Raw genomic sequence first — 23741 nt, 5'->3', positions numbered from 1 at the left:
CAACATGGAGCTGCAGATTAACTTTACAAAGAGAATGTGAGTGAAGAAGAAACAGACGGGAAAAAGGACGTGTGAGAGAGGCTTTGTAGATGAACGAAATAAACTGTCACGTTTAAAGAACCTTCAGCACATACTAACAGCTCTTTATTTGCACCGTGGAGACGACAAGTTACCAACAGCAACAAATAATACGATTTTAAGAAGGAACAGGGATTCAAACAAACTCAATGCAGATTTAAAAAAAAAAAGTACACCACCACATCGTTCCCTCTGCGTCAAGTTGACGGAGAAGCATAAATCCGGGTTGAAGCTGCAACCCTTGTGGGGAGGGGATTAGGCTCATAAGCCACAGGAGGTGGTGGTTGGACTTCTGCGGGTTCTTCTTCTGTGGGTCAGACAGGAGTGGACAGCTGCCCCCGGAGGACGACAACATGAGCTTCATTTGTCACGAATCACCAGACTTCTCCTCCGGGTGATTTTTCATGTGACTCAGCAAATCAATTCTGCGCCTAAAACCTTTGTTGCACGTCTTGCACAAATATGGCTTCTCGCCCGTGTGCGTGGTTATGTGGCTTTTAAGATGTGATGATCTAGTAAAGGTTTTGTTGCAGGTGTTGCACAGGTACGGCCTTTCACCGGTGTGGATCCTTGAGTGAATCACCAGGGTGGAACGTAGCCTGTAACTTTTTCCACATGTTTTGCAGATGTAGGGCTTCTCGCCCGTGTGCGTGGCTATGTGGCGTTTAAGATCCGATAAACTAGTAAAGGCTTTTCCACAGGTGTTGCACAGGTACGGCTTTTCGCCGGTGTGGGTCCTCGAGTGAATCACCAGGCTGGAACGTTGCTTGTAACTCTTTCCACATGTTTTGCAGATGTAGGGCTTCTCGCCCGTGTGCGTGGCTATGTGGCGGTTAAGAACCGGTAAATTAGTAAAGGTTTTTCCGCACGTGTTGCACAGGTATGGCCTTTCGCCAGTGTGGGTCCTGGAGTGAATCACCAGGTGGGAATGTTGCTTGTAACTCTTTCCACATGTTTTGCAGATGTAGGGCTTCTCGCCCGTGTGCGTGGTTATGTGGCTTTTAAGATATGATAAATTAATAAAGGCGTTGCCGCAGATGTTGCACAGGTATGGCCTTTCGCCAGTGTGGATCTTCATGTGATCCATTAAATTACAACTTTTACTGAAATCTTTCCTGCAAGTGCTGCAAGAAAACGCCTTCTTCCCCGTGTGGGTCCTGGTCAGCTTTGATTTACAGTTGCTGTCTGACGGGACAGCAGCATCTTCATGGTCACCGTGTCGTCTCATTGGCTCCGGATCTGCAGTTTTACTGGAGTCTGAGCGTAAACTTTCAGTTCCTTCCTCATCTTTGTTTTGAGCTTCAGGAGAAGTGTGCAAAAGCATCTGGCCACAGTTTGGTCCTGGTTCACCATTTTCAACTTTCACATCAGCGACATTGACCAATGAGACATCCACCTCTACGTCCTCGTGCTTCATCTCCTGACCGCTGGAGTCTTCCTCCAGTTCTGTAGTCTGTGGATGCCCTGGTTCCTCCTGGTCCGGGCTGCAGATCCTCTCCAGGTTATCCAGGTGCTGGTCACTGAAAACCCCGTCCTCCTCCACCTTACAAACATTTTCTTGTGGGAGTTCTGGAATTACAAAAAGGTGCAAAAAGATAGGATTATAACAAGTCAAAAGTGCTTCCCAGTGTTGATTGTATTTGTGAGGTTTAAAGTTTGTCCTGAACCTTCGGTCTTCCCCTTCATCTATGTAGTATATTTGAAAACAAGTGCATTACTCTGTGTGACCATTAGGCGGCACTGTGACTGTACTCTTGTGTTACTGCGTTGGTTTTGAGACAGTTGAAGAATAAAGTTGTTGTAGAAATGGCTTCTTCCGCGTCATAAATAATGATCTAACTACAAGTCCTGCATATGAACTCCTACATGAGCATCCTCCAACGATTGCGTTTTTTGCCAGTGTCATCTCACATCTTACACGGAGCCACTGTGACCTGCATCTTTTCTACAAAATAAACGATTAAGTCTAAAGCATGAAATTTGAACGGTAAAGTCGCATCTTAGTAACAGTTCAATGCCTCCCAGTTTATTAAAAATGATACCAAAAGCTCTTATTGTGTAGAAAAGATTTCAACCAGTTCCTTTTTTAGGTTTCCATTAATGAAATCATAATCTGTAGCTTGCAGGCCTCCATCTTTGAATTCTTTGGTCAGTTCAGTTTTCCTAATGTTATTTTTCTTTCTCCAGATATAAATCAGAGTTAACCTGATTAATCTTTTTGATTACGTTATTGGGAATAGACAACGAGTTTGCTGGATAAATACATCTGGAGAGACTTTCCATTTTGGTTAAGAAGATACGACCTAATAAACTGATGTCTCTTAATAACCAGGAGTTAAGTTTGGTTTGGCATTCATTAATTACCCTCCAGACATTTTTATTTTCACGTTCTGCTGAATCTTTAGAGATGGAAATGCCAAGATATTTGACAACAGATTTTATAGGGATGTTGTATGCCTCTGATAAGTGACTATGGTGAATTGGCATGAACTCACATTTGTTCAAATTTAATTTCAGCCCTGAGGCTTTGGAGAAAATAGCAATATTATGCAATATTTTTGAGACTTCAGATAATTGTTTCATGAAGATAGTAGTGTCATCTGCTAACTGGCTAATGATTACATGTATTCCAAGTACCTCTAAAGGTGCAATATTGGAATTTTTGATAAGGATAGAGAGCATTTCTGTAGCTATTATGAAGAAAAATGGAGAAATAGGACAGCCTTGTTTTACTCCTCGTTTAATTGTAAATCGAGGTGATGTGTCTTCTGGTAAAGATATACAGCTATTTGAACTTTGATGAAGGGATTCAAAGATATTTATGAATTTATCACCAAATCCAATTAATTTTAAACACTGAAAAATGAATGGGTGCTCAATCGAATCAAACGCTTTATAAAAATCAAAATAAAATCATCATCTTCTATTAAATTATTATAGTCTAGAAGATCGAGGATTAAGCGAATATTGTTGTGAATGGATCTACCCCTCATGAAGCCAGATTGGGAGTCACTTGTGATTTTGTGCAAATGCTTTTTTAATCTGTTATCATAAATGAGGGTTACAATTTTGTAATCATTGTTCAATAAGGTGATCGGTCTAAGATTTTCTAACACTCTTGGGTTTTTTACCCGGTTTTGGAATCACAGTTATTATTCCTTGTTTCATACTAGAGGGAAATGTGATATTATTAGTTGCTTCTTTTAACATAAGAGAGAATGGTTCCTTTAATAAATCCCAGAAATGTTTATACAAATTTGCAGTAAGACCATCACTCCCTGGGGATTTGTCCAAAGACAAACTGTTAACTGGTCAAGTTCAACAGAAGAAATATCAGCATCACGTAAATCTGCAAACTCTTTTTCTATAGTTGGAATAATATCTTTGTTAAAGTTAAAAAAGTTGTCAGAATCATCTCTAGAGAAAGATGAGGAATAAAACTTACTGTAGAAGGAAACTATTTCTCTGGCAATCACAGCTGGATCTGTGACAGTTTGATCTTTAATCACCAGTGTTTTGATTGAATTTCTTTCCCGTCTTCTTTTTTCTAATCGACAAAAGTATGATGTGCTTTTTTCTCCTTCCTCTATCCATTTTGCTCTTGATCTTATATAAGCACCTTCAGCTCTCCTGAGATAGATTTCATCAAGCTTAATTTGCTAAATTTGTAATTTTTGTTTATCCTCATCAGTCTGTAAAATGTTATTGCAATAGTAGTTTACTTCTTTAATAATGTCTGATAATTTGTTACTTCTGTTACGTGATTTTCCAAAACTAATAGCAAATTCTAGAATTTTAAATTTTAAGAATTCCCATTTAGCAACATAAGATATTATTGATTCATCACACTTTACATCTGAGATTATGATTTCAATTCCATCATGAAAGGCCTGGCATTTCAATAAACTTGCGTTAAATTTCCAGTACCCTTTGTTCCTACGATGGATTAAATACATATCAAACCTGCAATTTTGTTTTCAAAGTATTGTTCCTTCCACTTTCATTTTCTTTGCCATGTAAAGATTGTTTTCAGTTCAACAGTGATATGCACCATTTTAATACAAGACAGGCTAATCATTTAAATCTCCTGAAGTTCCGTACTGGTTTGTGTCAGTTCTCCATCAGATACAGTTATGGAACACCTACAGCAATCTCGTCTACCTCTACTTCATTCAATCATTTTAAACGTAAACTCAGGACACATTTAATTGATCAGATTACCTAATGATATTTCTAGATTTGTTATTTTTTTCTTTAGTCATGTAGATACCATGTATTCTATTTATGCTGCTGTTTATTTGCTTTGTCTTTAGACTGTAATCATGTATTCTGCATATTTTATATTTGTGTACAATATTTTGCTGTATTTTACAGGTAGAGGCCTCGTATAAGCCCCTTGGGCTTTTTGCCTCAGCCTAGCACATTACCAATCTCTCTTTTACATTTGTATGTTACTTGTTCTGTTTTTTATACTGTGTTGAATAAATAAATCTAAAAAAACGGTGATCTGCATCTTTTCTACAGAATAAAGGATTAAGTGTAAAGTGTGAAATATGAGTCTGGTCCAGAGTGTGAATGGACCATGAAAGGCAGCACCAAGTAAACAGAACAACAAGTTAGTTCGGGATGTTTCCGAATCCCACATCAGCAGCTGCTTGAGCTGGGGAGTTTCCCATTTAGTTGGTTTGCTTCATCACCACGGCTTTTAACTGGAAACAAAGGGATCTTGTAGGAGTCATACTCATGTGTTCATTCATTCAACTTTCCAGGGTTACGTACCGACTCTGTGGAGTCTGATTTCAGGTTTCCAGGCGAGGTCCAACAGTCTGCGCTGACGGTCGAGCTCTTCTTCATACTCCAAGATGCTTTTTTCAAACACTGACAATATTTCTACAGCAGCTGCTGTTAGTCGCTGACCGATAAACTCTCTCAGATGATTCACCTTAGACATTGTTGAAGAGGAAAAAGAAAGGAAACAACAGAACCGTCCTCTCCTTCTTCTTCTCTAGGTTTAATGGCGGATCAGAACCAACGTTATTAGGTTCTACCGCCACCTGCTGTACCGGAGTGTGTAACATCAGGATCATTATTACACCAGGTTACAGTCTAACTTAAAGGGAGGAAAAAAGGAAATACCTAAATAAAATAAGATAATCACATTTAAATCTTATTATCTATCCCTGCATCTTTAAGAAAGACAAGGATTTCCTTATAACAATCCCTCATCACCTCACTCCTCCCTAATAACCTACTAAACTCCATTCCCGTCCCAGCTCGTACATCCTGTCTCTTAAAGCGTTCCTTTCTACCTCATACTTGCCACATTTAAGAATCACATGCTCTACATTCTCTGTGACATCACACTCATCACATTTATCACACACGGACTTTGACATTAAATACAGAGTTGATTTTAAACTAGTATGACCTAATCTTAATCTAGAAATGATGACTTCCTCTCTCCTACACTTTCCTTTGAAAACCCTCACGTTAATTGACTTCTGTATGTTATAAAAATGTCTCTCTTTTACACCGTTGTCCCACACCTTCTGCCATGAATCCCTCACTGCCTTTCTAATTCATGATTTTGCTTCACCTTTACCAAAAGGAATTTCCATAATTACCTCACTACTCAATTTCAATGCTCTTTTAGCAATATTGGCCCGGTTTCCCAGATCAGTTAAGTAGTTCTTAACAGCGAAAGACTTCTTTCAAACCTTCTTAAGGAGCCTGTGAAAGAAAATCGCGTTTCCCAGAGTTGCTCTTAGCTTAAGAATCTCTTTCATTAAGAAGGAAATGAAAGATGCTGCTGACCCAGTCTTTACAACCATCTTAGTGAACAAAGACTCACAGATCCAGCCGCGTCAGGCAAATCAATATCACACCAAGCAATGAGATATTAAAACAATGCACCCCGCACAAATTTTGATCTATTTCATACTTTAGATTTATATTGTTTAGCATTCATTGGTGACAGCAAAGGGGGGGAAAAAAAGAAAAATAAGGAATAACAAGTGTGTTCCTGTATATGCTTTATGCATTACGCACAAATAAAACGATCATCATGAATATCATGTATTTGATAATTTGGCTGCTCTACAGCATGTTCTCGCTGCAAATCAACCGCGCGAAGCAGAACTGTTTATATGAACGCATTGGTGCGTCAGCACTTCAGTCCCCTGGACGTGCTGTCGGATCAGGCTGTCCAGGCAGCCGTGACACCGATCCTCCTGCCCGAGCCCGAGCCCGAGCCCGAGCACCTGTATGTGATGACAGGGAGTTAGTGCATTGAGGAGCAGCGCTGCGGCTCCACCAGTGTTGTGCTAGTTACTGAAAAATAGTAACTAGTTACCGTTACTAGTTACTTCATTAAAAAGTAACTCAGCTACTTAGACTAAAAAGTAATGCGTTACTATGAAAAGTAACTTTTTAGTTACTTTAAATAAAAACATTATTTTAAATGCTCCCATTTCATGCCCCTCTAGCCTTCATTTCAGCAGGTACTGTATGGATTTACATTGTGCATCATGTTCTGCATTCTAAACAGTCTCCCCGCTTCTTCACTTCCTGTATCAATAACGTTGGTTGCTTAGCAACAAGCTGAGAAACGGCCAATGAGCTTCAGCAGCAGCTGAAGAACAGGAGCCTTTGATGAATCGTTCATTACAGTTCTCAAATATAATAACCAATGGTAGCATGTTGGTTTATAAGAATCTTTTTGCCCAGAAGAAAAAAGAGTGAAGACAACGACCCATAACTATTTTCTTCTATTGAAAAAACACACCTGCACCGCGGGGTTTAGGATAAAAAGACGCTGCAGAGTCGGGATGCAGCAGCTCAGAAGAGCAGTGGAATACGTGCGAGGCGGTGCTGATCTCTGCAATTTGAAGCCCTCTATAATTGTAAAAAGAATTTCACTTATCACGGGTTCTTTTTGGAACACAACCCCTGCGAAAAACCAGGGATTGCTGTAATTCCACGTTGCGATTTGCGAAACTCGCCTTCTCTTGGCTCATGTTTTTGAACGCACACACACGCCCACCACGTTTCCTCCCGGTCTCTGCGTGTGGGGAAAAAAAGCCTCACTGTAGCCAGAAATAACGGAGTAACGCACCGTTTGGATGAAAAAGGGTCATTGAATTATATTTATCATCTTAATTTTTCATTATAACGCACAGGCAGCAGGGAATTAGTGCGTTAGGCAGCAGTGCTGCGTGTGAAAATGCGCTGATAGTGATCGGTGATCGATTTGCCTGGCATCGATTAATTTGGTTTCAGAACCGGACAGCTCATCCAAAGAGCTTCTGAAAGAGAGAAACTAAAGGACGGCGTTAAGAAGTCATCTGGGAAACACCCGTATCTTAGGGTTCTCTCTTAAGTGAAACCTTCTTTGAACCTCTCTTAAGTCCTTAAGAGAGGTCGGATCTGGGAAACCCGGCCAAGAAGAGTTAGCCTATTAAGATACAGGATATCTTCTTCCAGGGAGTCCTGGAAAATGACAGATGGAAAACAAACATGGACATTTATGTAAATAAATATGATGTTGGGTCAACTTGTGCTGTGTTTATTGTGCTCTTAGCAATGGGTCCTTTTTTTAACATGATCAGTTAGTTTAAACAACTTGTTTAGGGCTCCATATTTCATCCATATATAAATTGATCGTGCATAAAGTAGCCCCATAGGATAAAAGGAAGATGGTGAGAAGAATTTGAGATGAGTAGACACTACATGCCCAAAACCCTTAAAATTATGATTGACGAATATAACAGTTAAGTAAGCGGTGACACACACTGTTAGCTGTTTAGGACAAATAAACAAGAAAGGTAAGCACAATAAATGATTCCCTGTGCAGTATTTTTTGGCGAGCCTTTACCAATTTATGGCATGGTATGAGTTGCATATTGGCAAAAAATTTAAAATTAAAATCACGTTGGTGTCCCCCCCAATCCTGACATCGGATCTGCACCCCTGGACATCACACTCATCACATTTATCACACACGGACTTTGACATTAAATACAGAGTTGATTTTAAACTAGTATGACCTAATCTTAATCTAGAAATGATGACTTCCTCTCTCCTACACTTTCCTTTGAAAACCTTCACGTTAATTGACTTCTGTATGTTATAAAAATGTCTCCCTTTTACACCGTTGTCCCACACCTTCTGCCATGAATCCCTCACTGTCTTTCTAATTCATGATTTTGCTTCACCTTTACCAAAAGGAATTTCCATAATTACCTCACTACTCAATTTCAATGCTCTTTTAGCAATATTGTCTGCTTTCTCATTGCCATCAACACCCATGTGGGCAGGAACCCAACAAAACTGCACAGTAATTCCAGTTCTGTATAACCTCCACAATACCATTAATATTTCCAACACTAGGTCTTCTCTTATTGTTTTATTTGAAGTCAAACTCTGAAGGGCTGCAGTGGAGTCTGAACAAATTACATAGTTCCTTCTCGCAGTTACAGTAAGTATTTCATTTACCAACGAAAGTAATTAGAACAAAATGCATACAACATTCTTTTCATCACTGGTTTACTACGACTTCTGTCATTTAGCAGACGCTTTTATCCAAAGTGATTTACATCTGAGAAAACAACACAAGCAAGAAGGTTTAGAAAGAGTTTTATTTTTTCTGACACAATGAGAGCTGACGCAATTTATATGATAAGCTTCTGATTGTTAATATCAATATATAAAATACAAATATTTTTTAATTCATGTGTTCTTTATTATTTGTCATAAAACATTTATGTTGTTAAGAAACTTTTATTGCAATGGGCTTCAAAATAATACACATGGTAAGTCTTTGAGACATCAAAACATTTAAACATCCAACTTAGTTTAGTTCAGCGCTTCCAGTCGGTGGATTTATTATTGACGTGCACATGCAGGACTCATGAGTCACCGTTTGACATTAAAATAAAAAAGTAAGTTAAGTCAGAGGGAAGTTAAACTTCGGATGGTACGACCAGAGGGAACACAGGGAAGGAAATGAGGATCAATTAACATGATTTTGGTGTGAAATATATAGATATACAAGACACATTTAAAGCTGCAGTTTCCAACATTTAACCACTAGAGGGAATAAAGATCCCAAACTAACCCCCAAACTCAGAATGACGGTTCATTCATGCATGAATCACCCACAGGTTTTCTGCAGGGGTTTGAAGCCTCTTTTTCCTCGTATTGTGGCAGGTTGGAATTATATAAAGCAAGAAGTTTAATGCGTAATTAGGGGCGTGGCCTTTTGATTGGCATTCATTTGTCCAACCTGTAAATAAATACTTTTTCTAAGATCTTAGAAAATGTTGGGAGTAAAGAATCAGGCCTGTAATTAGTGAATTGGTGTCTGTCTCCAGTTCTGTACAGTGGGATGACTTTTGCAGTTTTCATTTTTTTTTGGAAATGTCCCAGTTCTGAGCGACTGATTACAGCTGTATGTCAGTTAACAATCCATCAATAACCTTTTTGACTATTGTCATATCACCACAGTCAGTTGACACCTTGTTTTTTACATTTACTTACAATATCTATGATTTCTCTCTCCTCCACAGCTGTGAGAAACATTGAATCTGGATTTCTACTTATTAATGTTTCCTTCCATCCATCAGCTGATCCAGGATCACACATTTTTCTGACAGCTTTGGTCCAACACTCACAAAATACCTGTTAAAATGATTAACCACCTCATTCATATCATTAATGACTTCATCATTATTGGTTAAATATTGTGGATAATTAGTCTGTCTTGAACTTTTACGTTATTTTTAGTGCTTATTCATGGAGAGACATTTTCATTAAACCTTCTCCAGAGACCAACAGAGCAGATGATCTTTTTTTAACCCACATCAACTCCATGGTTCCTGACACAGTGGATTCCTATCAGTTTTCCTACCGTGCCAACAGATCAGTGGATGAAGCGATGGCTTCGGCTTCACTTCACCTTCCAACACCTGGACAGGATGAACACCTATGCACGGCTTCTGTCCCTGGATGTGTCATTTGATGAAGCCAAGACCAGTGAAATAACAATCTGGATCAAAATGACGTGATTGAGGACGTTGAGGATAAAGGACAAAAGTGCATCTCCACTTTTCAACTTCATTTGATGACATTTCTCTTTCCACATTGTTTTCTGAACTAAATGCTGGTTGTACTGATCACGCTGTACCAATAATCTGCGTCACTGACAACTTTCCTCTTGTTGATGCACTGAAGTATTTTTTTATTTGTGTGTATATTATTATTACGATAGATTGTTCACTCTTGGGTTTATGTTGAGCTTTTATAACTCACCACCAGGGGGCACTGCTGCTCTTTCTACATATGGAGAGTGTAATATTCCAGAATTATAAACAATAAAATATTATCCATCTAAAATGAAAACTTAATTAATAATAATGAATTTAACTTGTAACGCAGTTTCCATTCAACTAATCTCAAAGTGTTACACTTAGACCATTATTCATTCATACACTTTCTCTCCGGTGGTGGTAAACTACGTTTGTAGCCACAGCTGCCCTGGGGCAGACTGACAGAAGCGTGGCTGCCATTCCGCGCCAAACGGCCCCTCCGACCACCACCAACATTCATACACATTCACACGGGGCAAGGTGGGTAAGGTGTCTTGCCCAAGGACAATACGACAGCAACTGGAGAGTTTAACAACATGGAGCTGCAGATTAACTTTACTTTAAGAGAATGTGAGTGAAGAAGAAACAGACGGGAAAAAGGACGTGTGAGAGAGGCTTTGTCGATGAAAGAAATAAACTGTCATGTTTAAAGAAACTTCAGCAAACGCTAACAGCTCTTTATTTGCACCGTGGAGACGGCAAGTTACCAACAGCAACAAATAATACGATTTTAAGAAGGAACAGGGATTCAAACAACCTCAATGCAGAACTTTAAGAAAAAAGTACACAACCACATCGTTCCCTCTGCGTCAAGTTGACGGAGAAGCATAAATCCGGGTTGAGCCTGCAACCCTTGTGGGGAGGGGATTAGGCTCATCAGCCACAGGAGGTGGTGGTTGGACTTCTGCGGGTTCTTCTTCTGTGGGTCAGACAGGAGTGGACAGCTGCCCCCGGAGGACGACAACATGAACTTCATTTGTCACGAGTCACCAGACTTCTCCTCCGGGTGATTTTTCATGTGATTCAGCAATATACTTCTGCGGCTAAAACCTTTGTTGCACGTCTTGCACAAATATCGCTTCTCACCCGTGTGCGTGGTTATGTGCCGTTTAAGAGTTGATGATTCAGTAAAGGTTTTTCCGCAGGTGTTGCACAGGTAAGGCCGTTCGCCGGTGTGGGTCCTCGAGTGAACCACCAGGTGGCAACGTAGCCTGTAACTTTTTCCACATGTTTTGCAGATGTAGGGCTTCTCACCCGTGTGCGTGTATATGTGGCTTTTAAGATTTGATGATTTAGTAAAGGTTTTGCTGCAGGTGTTGCACACGAACGGCTTTTCGCCGGTGTGGGTCCTTGAGTGAATCACCAGGTTGGAACTTTCTGTGTAACTTTTTCCACATGTTTTGCAGATGTAGGGCTTCTCGCCCGTGTGTGTGGTTATGTGCCGTTTAAGAGTTGATGATTTAGTAAACGTTTTGCCGCAGGTGTTGCACAGGTACGGCCTTTCGCCAGTGTGGATCTTCATGTGATCCATTAATATACTACTTCTACTGAACTCTTTCCTGCAAGTGCTGCAAGAAAACACCTTCTTCCCCGTGTGGGTCCTGGTCAGCTTTGATTTACAGTTGCTGTCTGACGGGACAGCAACATCTTCGTGGTCACCGTGTCGTCTCATTGGCTCCGGATCTGCAGTTTTACTGGAGTCTGAGCGTAAACTTTCAGTCCCTTCCTCATCTTTGTTTTGAGCTTCAGGAGAAGTGTGCAACAGCAGCTGGCCACAGTTTGGTCCTGGCTCACCATTTTCAACTTTCACATCAGCGACATTGACCAATGAGACATCCACCTCTACGTCCTCGTGCTTCATCTCCTGACCGCTGGAGTCTTCCTCCAGTTCTGTAGTCTGTGGATGCCCTGGTTCCTCCTGGTCCGGGCTGCAGCTCCTCTCCAGGTTATCCAGGTGCTGGTCACTGAAAACCCCGTCCTCCTCCACCTTACAAACATTTTCTTGTGGGAGTTCTGGAATTACAAAAAGGGACAAAAAAATAGGATTTTAACAAGACAAAAGTGCTTCCCAGTGTTGATTGCTTGGTTGTATTTGTCAGTTTTAAAGTTTATCCTGAACCTTCGGTTTTCCCCTTCATCTATGTAGTATATTTGAAAACAAGTGCATTACTCTGTGTGACCATTAGGCGGCACTGTGACTGTACTCTTGTGTTACTGCGTTGGTATCGAGACAGTTGAAGAATAAAGTTGTTCTAGAAATGGCTTCTTCTGTGTCATGTATAACATGGTGTCAGAGTAAAAACTTGAAGTAAAACAAAAATAGGAAGACAAAATGGAGAAGATGAAACCTCCGACCTCATTAAGTCTAGAAGGAAATCTAGCGGAAAATTGGAGAGTCTGGATCCAGAGATTTGAACTGTTTCTTGTCGCCAGCGGAATCGACAAAAAATCTGATGAAGTAAAAAGAGCCGCGTTCCAACATGTGGCCGGGGACAAAGCAATTAAAAGGTATATAACACTTTTCACTTTGATGAAAACGTAGATGACTATGATACACTGAAATAACTTTTTCCGCCAACATTGTGAGCCAAGGAAAAATGTGACGTATTTGAGGCACCTGTTCTTTATTCGAGTGCAAGGAAAATCAGAGACTGTTGATGCACATGTGACTGATTTAAAAAACAAAGTGAAAGACTGCAAGTTTGAGCACCTCACCAACTCACTGACACGAGATAGAATCGTGTGTGGAATCACAGATGACCAAGTGAGAGGACGACTACTGAGAGAACCGGACTTCACGCTAAATAAAGCAATAGACATTTGCAGAACCAGTGAGTTGAGTCGGAGTCAGCTAAAAAGTCTACATGAAGAGGTTGAAATTCCTGTCAATAAAGTCACTAAGATAAAACAACGTGACAAACAGAAAGACAGTGGTGCCACAGCACAGAATGTAAAGATGAGAACTCAAGGAAACTGCACAAGATGCAGCTACAGGCATGAGCCAAGGAAGTGCCCTGCTTACGGACAAGTGTGCAAAGCCTGCCACGGGGAAAATCACTATGCCAAAATGTGCAACTCACGCAAGCACACAAATAATCATATAGTGCAACATATAAACAAGGGCCGGGTTTCCCAGATCAGTTAAGTAGTTCTTAACAGCGAAAGACTTCTTTCAAACCTTCTTAAGGAGCCTGTGAAAGAAAATCGCGTTTCCCAGAGTTGCTCTTAGCTTAAGTATCTCTTTCATTAAGAAGGAAATGAAAGATGCTGCTGACCCAGTCTTTACAACCGTCTTAGTGAACAAAGACTCACAGATCCAGCCGCGTCAGGCAAAACAATATTACACCAAGCAATGAGATATTAAAACAATGCACCCCGCACAAGTTTTGATCTATTTTATACTTTAGATTTATATTGTTTAGCATTTATTGGTGACAGCAAAGGGGGGAAAAAAAAGAAAAATAAGGAATAACAAGTGTGTTCCTGTATATGCTTTATGCATTACGCACAAATAAAACGATCATCATGAATATCATTTATTTGATGATTTGGCTGCTATACAGCATGTTCTCGCTGCAAATCAACCGCGTCACCGTGCGCGAAGCAGAACTGTTTTTATGAACGCATTCGTGCGTCAGCACTTCAGTCCCCTGGACGTGCTGTCGGACCGCGCTGTCCAGGCAGCCGTGACACCGATCCTCCTGCCCGAGCCCGAGCCCGAGCGCCTACATGTGTGATGACAGGGAAGCAGCAGCTGATCAACGGGATCCTTTGATGAATCGTTCATTACAGTCTCAAATATAATCAGTGGTGTCGGTTTATATTAAAGAATCTTTTTGCCCAGAAGAAAAAAGAGCGAAGACAACGACCCATAACTATTTTCTTCTCTTGAAAAAACCCACCTGCGGGATGCAGCAGCATCAGAAGAGCAGGAATACGTGCGTGGCGGGGATGATCTCTGCAATCTGAAGCCCTCTATAATTGTAAAAAGAATTTCACTTATCACGGGTTCTTTTTGGAACATAACCCCTGTGAAAAACCAGGGATTGCTGTAATTCCACGTTGCGATTTGCGAAACTCGCCTTCTCTTGGCTCATGTTTTTGAACGCACACACATGCCCACCACGTTTCCTCCCGGTTTCTGCGTGTGGGGAAAAAAAGCCTCACTGTAGCCAGAAATAACGGAGTAACGCACCGTTTGGATGAAAAAGGGTCATTGAATTATATTTATCATCTTAATTTTTCATTATAACGCACAAGCAGCAGGGATTTAGTGCGTTAGGCAGCAGTGCTGCGTGTGAAAATGCGCTGATAGTGATCGGTGATCGATTTGCCTGGCATCGATTGATTTGGTTTCAGAACCGGACAGCTGCTCCAAAGAGCTTCTGAAAGAGCGAAACTAAAGAACGGTGTTAAGAAGTCATCTGGGAAACACCCGTATCTTAGGGTTCTCTCTTAGTTGAAACCTTCTTTGAACCTCTCTTAAATCCTTAAGAGGAGGTTGGATCTGGGAAACCCGGCCAAGGCTGATGCAGATGATCAGGACTTCTTTGTTGGCACAATCCAAGCAGAAAAACAAGTCTCACAAATCGATGCAGTGGACGCAAAGAAAGAAAGGTGGTGTGAAGATCTGATTGTCAACAAGAAAGTTTTGAAAGTCAGGCTGGACACTGGGGCTGATTGCAACGTAATTCCTATGAAAGACCTCAGAAAGCTGAGACTGGATTAAAAGGTGAGCAAATCTCACTCCAAGCTTGTTGCTTATGCAGGACACCACATTCCAGCCAAAGGTAAAGTCATGTTGACATGTCAGTACAAAGATAAAAAAGTATGACATGGAGTTTGAGGTCATGAAAAACAACACACCTGCAATTCTAGGAGGAGAGTCATGTGAGAAAATGGGGCTTGTCAAGAGATTGCATGCGCTTAAAAAAGAGTGACATCCTAAGTGAATATGAGGATTTATTCACTGGATTAGGCTGCATACCAGGAATATATCACATTGAGACGAATCCAGATGTCACTCCAGTAGTACACGCTCCCAGGAAAGTACCTGTCGCGCTAAAAATAAAATTGAAACAGAGCTGAATAGAACGGAAAACTTGGGGGTGATAACCATTATTTCTTTTTGCAAAACAATTCAAATCAGATATTTTCTATTTTCAAGAATCTCACTCTACTATGGACAATACTAACTTCTGGAGGTCTCAATGGGGTGAAACTATATGACTGTCCCATGGGACAGAGCGCCCAGTAGGGGTTGCCATCTTGAATAATAGATTTAAAGGAAATGTCTTGATCACAAAATGCGATCCAGATGGTCACTTCATTTGCCAGGTTATTGAATATAATGAGTTAATCTACATAACTTCAACATTTATGGTTACAATGCAAAGAAAGAAAATGTTAATCTTCTGTTATCCATTGAAAACATTTTTGCTGACTGGTTAACCATCCATCCATCCATCCATCCATCCATCCATCCATCCATCCATCCATCCATCCATCCATCCATCCATCCATCCATCCATCCATCCATCGTCCGCCGCTTATCCGTTCACGGGTCGCGGGGGCAGCTGTCTCAACAGAGATGCCCAGACTTCCTTCACCCCAGACACTTCCTCCAGCTCTTCCGAGGGGAGTCAGAGGCGTTCCCAGGCCAACCGAGAGACATAGTCTCTCCAGTGTGTCCTGGGTCTTCCCCGGGGTCTCCTCCCGGTGGGACATGCCTGGAACACCTCCCTAGGGGGGAGGGACATGCCTGGAACACCTCCCTAGGGAGGCGTCCAGGAGGATCTGGTACAGATGCCCAAGCCACCTCAGCTGACTCCTCTCAATGTGAAGGAGCAGCGGCTCGACTCCGAGCTTCTCCCGGGTGATCGAACTCCTCACCCTATCTCTAAGGGAGCGTCCAGCCACCCTGCGGAGGAAACTCATCTCTAAGGGAGCGTCCAGCCGCCCTGCGGAGGAAACTCATCTCTAAGGGAGCGTCCAGCCATCCTGCGGAGGAAACTCATCTCGGCCGCTTGTATCCGCGATCTTGTCCTTTCGGTCACTACCCAAAGTTCATGACCATAGGTGAGGGTAGGTGCGTAGATTGACCAGTAAATCGAGAGCTTCGCCTTTCGACTCAGCTCCTTCTTCACCATGATGGTCCGGTACATCAACCGCATAACTGCGGACTCTGCACCAATCCCGCTCCATCGTTCCCTCACTCGTGAACAAGACCCCGAGATACTGGAACTCCTCCACCTGAAGCAGGACTTCTCCAACCACCCGGAGAAGGACACCACCGTCTCCCGGTGGAGAACCATGGCCTCGGTTTCGGAGGTGCTGATTCCCATCCCTGCCGCATCGCACTCGGCCTCAAACAGCCCCACCACATGCTGAAGATCCCGGTCCGATGAAGCCAACAGGACAACATCATCCGCAAAAAGCAGAGATGAAATCCTGAAGTTCCCAAACCGGATCCCCTCCGGCCCCTGGCTGCGCCTAGAAATCCTGTCCATAAAAATTATGAACAGGACCGGTGACAAAGGGCAGCCCTGCCGGAGTCCAACATGCACCGGGAACAAGTCTGATCTACTAGCAGATGACACCACACTCTTTCTCCGGGATGAAAATCAAGTTTCTATTGCAATAAACACCATAAATGAGTTTTCCAAGGCCTCTCGCCTAAATCTGAATCTTAATAAATGCGAAATTATATCCATTAAGGATTCTGATAAAACATCAATTTGTAGTATCGCAGTCAAAAATGAAGTTGTTTACTTGGGTATTACAATAACTAAGGACCAACAGAAAATAACTTCACTGAATTTCAATCCTATTATCCAAATGACTCAAAAAAAGCTAAACCAGTGGCTATTACTGGATCTCTCTCTTAGAGGTAGAGTTCTACTCACCAAGGCGGAAGGAATATCACATTAACATATGCACTCTGTCTCTGTTCGTGGACAACAAATGTATTGCTCAGATTGACAGGCTGCTTCTCAACTTCTTGTGGAAAAATAGAACTCATCATCTGAAAACAATCTGTTCTAATGAATGACTATGAAAATTGTGGACTACATTTTCTAAATTTCTGCACCCTAAATAACACATTTAAGATAAAATTGGTTGAAACAATTCTTCAAAAATCCTAACTCTATCTGGGATGTCTCCCCTTCCATATTCTGTCAAAACTGGGTGGATTAAACTTTTTTTTTTTACCTGTAACTACAATATTGATGAAATTCCGATAAAAATGTCTTCCTTTCACCTTCAGGCCTTCCTGTCATGGTCTCTTATTTTCAAACACAACACAACAACGCCACAAATACCTCATATGGAACAACAAAGACATACTGTTTAAACATAAATCCCTATTTATTTGAGTACTGGTTTAATAACAACATTGTATATGTAGCTCAGTTGTTTAACAGGGACGGTCTTCTCTACTCCTATAATGAGTTTCTAGCAGAATACAATATTCCTGTGTCACCTGGCGTCTTTGCAAAAGTATTTGGAGCAATCCCTTCTGGTGTTTGCATGTTTTTTAGATCTCAACCAAGAGTGGAAACCCAACAATTATCCCTGTTATCATTGACTGATACTCCAATTGGCAAAATCTGTTTGTCCTGTAACCGTGGTAAGAACAATAAGTTGATTAGATTCTTGTTTAGACAGGATGTCACCACAGTTCCTTATGTGGTCTCACACTGGAATAGGTACATGAATCATATTGGCTGGAAAAAGGTCTGGCTCTTACCCAACAGATACCTGTTGACCAACAAAGTTAGAGAAATATTGTTTAAAATAATTCATAGATTTTATCCTTCTAATGATCATATTGTTAAAAGGTTTAAAATAGACATTGATGTGAAATGTGCTTCTGTTCTGTAAATATTGAAACAATTACTCATTTATTTTGGCTCTGCCCCATTGTCCAAAACCTCTGGATTGATATACAGTATGTAATTTTATTGTTAACAATATTCAACAAGAATTTAAGTTGCTTTGGAGGGATGTGCTGTTTGGACTCTATGACTTGGACAGGATTAAAGCAAAACCCAATGAAACATTCATTATTAACCTCGTCATACTGTTGGCAAAATTTCACATTCACAAATGTAAATTTACACATAGAAAACCCTCTACTAATCTACTACCATTTAATTTTAGAAAACATAAAGTAGGAACAACAATGTGCAGCATGTGCATATGGAACTGTGGAGACTCTGTGGAACAGTTTGGAGCTGGAAATGAAAAATTACTAACATAAATCTGTTTAAAAAGAGATACAAACAATTATTTATAAACAGGTACAGGGGGTTGCAAAAGTATTCACTCCCCTTGGCTTTTTATCTATTTTGTTACATTTCAACCTGTAATTGAAATATTTTTTGAATCTGAATTGTATGTGATGGATCTGCACAAAATAGTCTAAGTTGGTGAAGTGAAATGAGAGAAATATCTATAAAACAATAATTAAAAAAAATAAAACACTTAACATTAGCATGGAAGAGGAAATGGGGTAACGAGTGTGAGAAACAAATAAAGTAGGGAAAAATGGTATATTATACTTGCTTAAGATATGTTTAGATATTTATGTGGATATTTATGTAGTATATATTATATGTTGAGAGGGATAGTTATAATAATGTAATATATGTTATATATTTATTAGGTATGTCGCATATATATATATTTATAGGGATATTTATGTAGTTATATAGTGTATATTTATATAGATTTATAAAATATTTGTATTTTATATATATCGATATAATATTCCTGTAATATTTATATTTTCTATATACTTATATGGATAATAATGTGGTAATAGGCATGTTTTACATAGTATTTATATAGACTATATTTATATGGATATTGTGTAGATATAATAATAGCAATAATGTAAATTCATAGAGTTATAAAGGGGTAGGAACTAGGAAAAAGTGTAGACTTCTTCCTACTCCTTTTTTCCAACATATGTGAATCTGAAGATGTTACTGTTTTTTTTTTTATATACATGTTCGAAATAAAAAATAATTAATTCATTCATTCATAAAGTGTGGAATATCAGTCTGGTCCAGAGTGTGAATGGAGCATGAAAGGCAGCACCAAGTAAACAGAACAACAAGTTAGTTCGGGATGTTTCCGAATCCCACATCAGCAGCTGCTTGAGCTGGGGAGTTTCCCATTTAGTTGGTTTGCTTCATCACCACGGCTTTTAACTGGAAACAAAGGGATCTTGTAGGAGTCATACTCATGTGTTCATTCATTCAACTTTCCAGGGTTACGTACCGACTCTGTGGAGTCTGATTTCAGGTTTCCAGGCGAGGTCCAACAGTCTGCGCTGACGGTCGAGCTCTTCTTCATACTCCAAGATGCTTTTTTCAAACACTGACAATATTTCTACAGCAGCTGCTGTTAGTCGCTGACCGATAAACTCTCTCAGATGATTCACCTTAGACATTGTTGAAGAGGAAAAAGAAAGGAAACAACAGAACCGTCCTCCTCAAAGGAATCACTGCTCACGTGTTCCGTTCGCTCCAAACTTTCGCTCTTCCGCCGGGTGTTACAATCTGGATTTCCGCATAGACATGTCTCCTCCTCCTTCCATGGAGCTGCTGATACGTCAACGTCGCCGCCATATTGGATGTTCAAGACTGCGCTGTAAACTAATACAAGTAAATGGACTTATTTTCATAAAACGCCTTTCTACTCATTCTCTCATTTATTCATTCACACATGCACTAATATACTTGGGAAACAGTCAGGCACCAAATATAATATATTTAATTTTCTGAGATGGCAAAAATAAGAACTTTATTGATCCCACATAGATTCATGTTATACCAGCTATAGAGAACAAGGTAGTGCCGAAAAACAATATATATCCCCCCTCACAAAAATGAGAAAATATTTTCTCATCAACCAAACAAATTTTAGATTTTTCAAATAAAAAAATAACATATTTGAACCATTTTCAGACAATATCTGTCAATATCTCTATATAATAACTGAAAAAATTTGAAAAATGGTTAAAATGTTATTTTGTTACTTGAAGAATTTTAAATATGTTTATGTAAAATATGCTACAGGAATATGTAGTATATGTATATGTAGTATATGTAATGATATGCAATAAAAAATAAAACAATTTATATTCAAGTAGGTTATAGTTATGTTGTAATCCTCACTCGCCAGTGCGCCCCCACAACATTTTTTATCACCAGCCGCTACTGCTTGTTATTATTATTATTACGATAGATTGTTCACTCTTGGGTTTATGTTGAGCTTTTATAACTCACCACCAGGGGGCACTGCTGCTCTTTCTACATATGGAGAGTGTAATATTCCAGAATTATAAACAATAAAATAATTCATCCATCTAAAATGAAAACTTAATGACATTTTTCATGATTATTTCTGACTAAATATGAGTTGAGGTAAAAAGACATTTACTCCTAAACGGATGTCTGATATAAAAGGGTTAAATCCAAAGTCTGTCCTCTTCCTGGAATCTGATCCCGATGATCCTCCCTCTTCTTCCTGCTCTCGAACCTGCAGATCTGCAGCTTCAACACGGATCTCAACATCGGCTTTAGAAGAAATCATGTGTCAGACGAGTTGTAAATTTAGTACAACTTGATTTTATACATGTGACTAAATAATATTGTTAATTTCATATTATTTAAATAATATGAAAAACGTACACAAATATGTTGTAACTTTAGCTTGTATAGTTACAATAACACAGCATGGATCATTTGAATTACATTGTTTTGACTTAGTTTGTCCGAAAAATTACACGATAATCTGATGTACGCGCAGCTCAGATTTAAAATGCTTAAACCCTTTTACAGTTTTCAGCGAACTGTGTATAACATCACAATATATCGCAATATTTGGATACTGCAATGTCGTATTGTATCGTGACTCAAGTATCGTGATGTGTATCCCACATCACACTCATTTCCTCATTCACTTGTAAACCAAATGTTCTTGTTTTCTAAATCAATAAAAACATTTTAAAAGGGCAATAAAAGCAAACCGTATCTGACTGCACTGACTTCTGAAATCTTCAAGGTTTTTTGTTTAATGCTGCAGACATTAAAGTTTATAAAATGTTGACAGATGGTTGGCTGTTCTGTTTCTGACGTGTTGATGGTTGCGTTTCTTCTTTTGTCCTCGTTTCTCTGAAGATTCTTCATGGTTTTCAGAGGAACGTTGTAAAAACGGAACACGTAAAAATATCAGACTTGGACTAACCTCTGAACGGAGTAGATGGAGAGAGTTTAACAACATGCTCCATGTTGTTAAACTCTCTCCATCTACTCCGCTCAGAGGTTAGTGCAGATTAATTTTACAAAGAGAATGTGAATGAAGTATAAACAGAGGGGAAAAAGGACCTGTGAGAGAGGCATTGTAGATGAACGAAATAAACGTTTAAAGAAACTTCAGCAAATACTAACAGCTCTTTATTTGCACCGTAGAGACGGCAAGTTACCAACAGCAACAAAAAATACGATTTTAAGAAGGAACAGGGATTCAAACAAACTCAATGCAGAATTAAAAAAAAAAAAAAGTACACAACCACATCGTTCCGTCTGCGTCAAGTTGACGGAGAAGCATAAATCTGTGTTGAACCTGCAACCCTTGTGGGGAGGGGATTAGGCTCATCAGCCACAGGAGGTGGTGGTTGGACTTCTGCGGGTTCTTCTTCTGTGGGTCAGACAGGAGTGGACAGCTGCCCCCGGAGGACAACAACATGAGCTTCATTTGTCACGAGTCACCAGACTTCTCCTCCGGGTGATTTTTCATGTGACTCAGCAAATCAATTCTGCGGCTAAAACCTTTGTTGCACGTGTTGCACAAGTATGGCTGCTCGCCCGTGTGCGTGGTTATGTGGCTTTTAAGATGTGATGATTGAGTAAAGGTTTTTCCGCAGGTGTTGCACAGGTACGGCCTTTCGCCGGTGTGGGTCCTTGAGTGAATCACCAGTTGGGAACGTAGCCTGTAACTTTTTCCACATGTTTTGCAGATGTAGGGCTTCTCACCCGTGTGTGTGGATATGTGGCTTTTAAGATGTGATGATTTAATAAAGGTTTTTCCGCAGGTGTTGCACACGAACGGCCTTTCACCGGTGTGGATCCTCGAGTGAATCACCAGGTTGGAACAATCTTTGTAACTTTTTCCACATGTTTTGCAGATGTAGGGCTTCTCGCCCGTGTGCGTGATTATGTGGCTTTTAAGATTTGATGATTTAGTAAAGGTTTTTCCGCAGGTGTTGCACACGAACAGCCTTTCACCGGTGTGGATTCTCGTGTGAGCCACCAGGTTGGAATTTTGCCTGTAACTTTTTCCGCATGTTTTGCAGACGTAGAGCTTCTCGCCCGTGTGCGTGGTTATGTGGCGTTTAAGATCTGATAAATTAGTAAAGGTTTTGCTGCAGGTGTTGCACAGGTACGGCCTTTCGCCAGTGTGGGTCCTCGAGTGAACCACCAGGTTGGAATTTTGCCTGTAACTTTTTCCACATGTTTTGCAGACGTAGAGCTTCTCGCCCGTGTGTGTGGTTATGTGGCGTTTAAGATGTGATGATTTAGTAAACGATTTTCCGCAGGTGTTGCACAAGTATGGCCTTTCGCCAGTGTGGATCTTTATGTGATCCATTAAAATACTACTTTTACTGAACTCTTTCCTGCAAGTGCTGGAAGAAAATGCCTTCTTCCCCGTGTGGGTCCTGGTCAGCTTTGATTTACAGTTGCTGTCTGACGGGAGAGCAGCGTCTTCGTGGTCACCGTGTCGTCTCATTGGCTGCGGATCTGCAGTTTTACTGGAGTCTGAGCGTAAACTTTCAGTCCCTTCCTCATCTTTGTTTTGAGCTTCAGGAGAAGTGTGCAACAGCAGCTGGCCACAGTTTGGTCCTGGTTCACCATTTTCAACTTTCACATCAGCGCCATTGACCAATGAGACATCCACCTCTACGTCCTCGTGCTTCATCTCCTGACCGCTGGAGTCTTCCTCCAGTTCTGTAGTCTGTGGATGCCCTGGTTCCTCCTGGTCTGGGCTGCAGCTCCTCTCCAGGTTATCCAGGTGCTGGTCACTGAAAACCCCGTCCTCCTCCACCTTACAAACATTTTCTTGTGGGAGTTCTGGAATTACAAAAAGGGACAAAAAGATATGATTTTAACAAGTCAAAAGTGCTTCCCAGTGTTGATTGTTTGGTTGTATTTGTGAGGTTTAAAGTTTGTCCTGAACCTTCGGTCTTCCCCTTCATCTATGTAGTATATTTGAAAACAAGTGCAGTACTCTGTGTGACCATTAGGTGGCACTGTGATTGTACTCTTGTGCTACTACGTAGGTATTGAGACAGTTGAAGAATAAAGTTGTTGTTCTAGAAATGGCTTCTTCCGCGTCATATTTAACATGGTGTCAGAGTAAAAACTTGAAGTAAAACAAAGATGGGAAGACAAAATGGAGCAGATGAAACCTCCAACCTCATTAAGTCTAGAAGGAAATCTAGCAGAA

The 23741-nt window shown here is 40.4% G+C and overlaps 2 protein-coding genes across 2 annotated transcripts; both read right to left on the bottom strand.

Annotated features, from left to right (window-relative positions):
* Positions 1-267: 267 nt before the first annotated feature.
* On the bottom strand, positions 268-11820 carry LOC133440455 (zinc finger protein 569-like; the record flags this gene model as incomplete). Its single annotated transcript, XM_061717715.1, has 2 exons — positions 268-1076; positions 11330-11820. Coding segments are annotated over 2 exons (1122 nt in total), but the record flags the coding sequence as incomplete, so codon positions are not given.
* A 6481-nt stretch (positions 11821-18301) lies between these two features.
* LOC133440711 (zinc finger protein 239-like) lies at positions 18302-23349 on the bottom strand. Its single transcript, XM_061718031.1, has 2 exons — positions 22067-23349; positions 18302-18306 (listed from the first exon to the last, which is right to left on the bottom strand). The coding sequence occupies exons 1-2, from the start codon at positions 23211-23213 to the stop codon at positions 18302-18304; spliced, it is 1152 nt and encodes a 383-aa protein (XP_061574015.1). The 5' UTR covers positions 23214-23349.
* Positions 23350-23741: the final 392 nt, after the last annotated feature.

Source organism: Cololabis saira, chromosome 3, assembly GCF_033807715.1.
Source record: "Cololabis saira isolate AMF1-May2022 chromosome 3, fColSai1.1, whole genome shotgun sequence".
Lineage (NCBI taxonomy): Eukaryota > Metazoa > Chordata > Actinopteri > Beloniformes > Belonidae > Cololabis > Cololabis saira.
This window is presented reverse-complemented; position numbering and strand designations above follow the sequence as displayed.

Coding starts and splice junctions, on each gene's coding strand:
- LOC133440711 (XM_061718031.1), bottom strand. CDS start 23,213: ATGAAGCACGAGGACGTAGAGGTGGATGTCTCATTGGTCAATGGCGCT.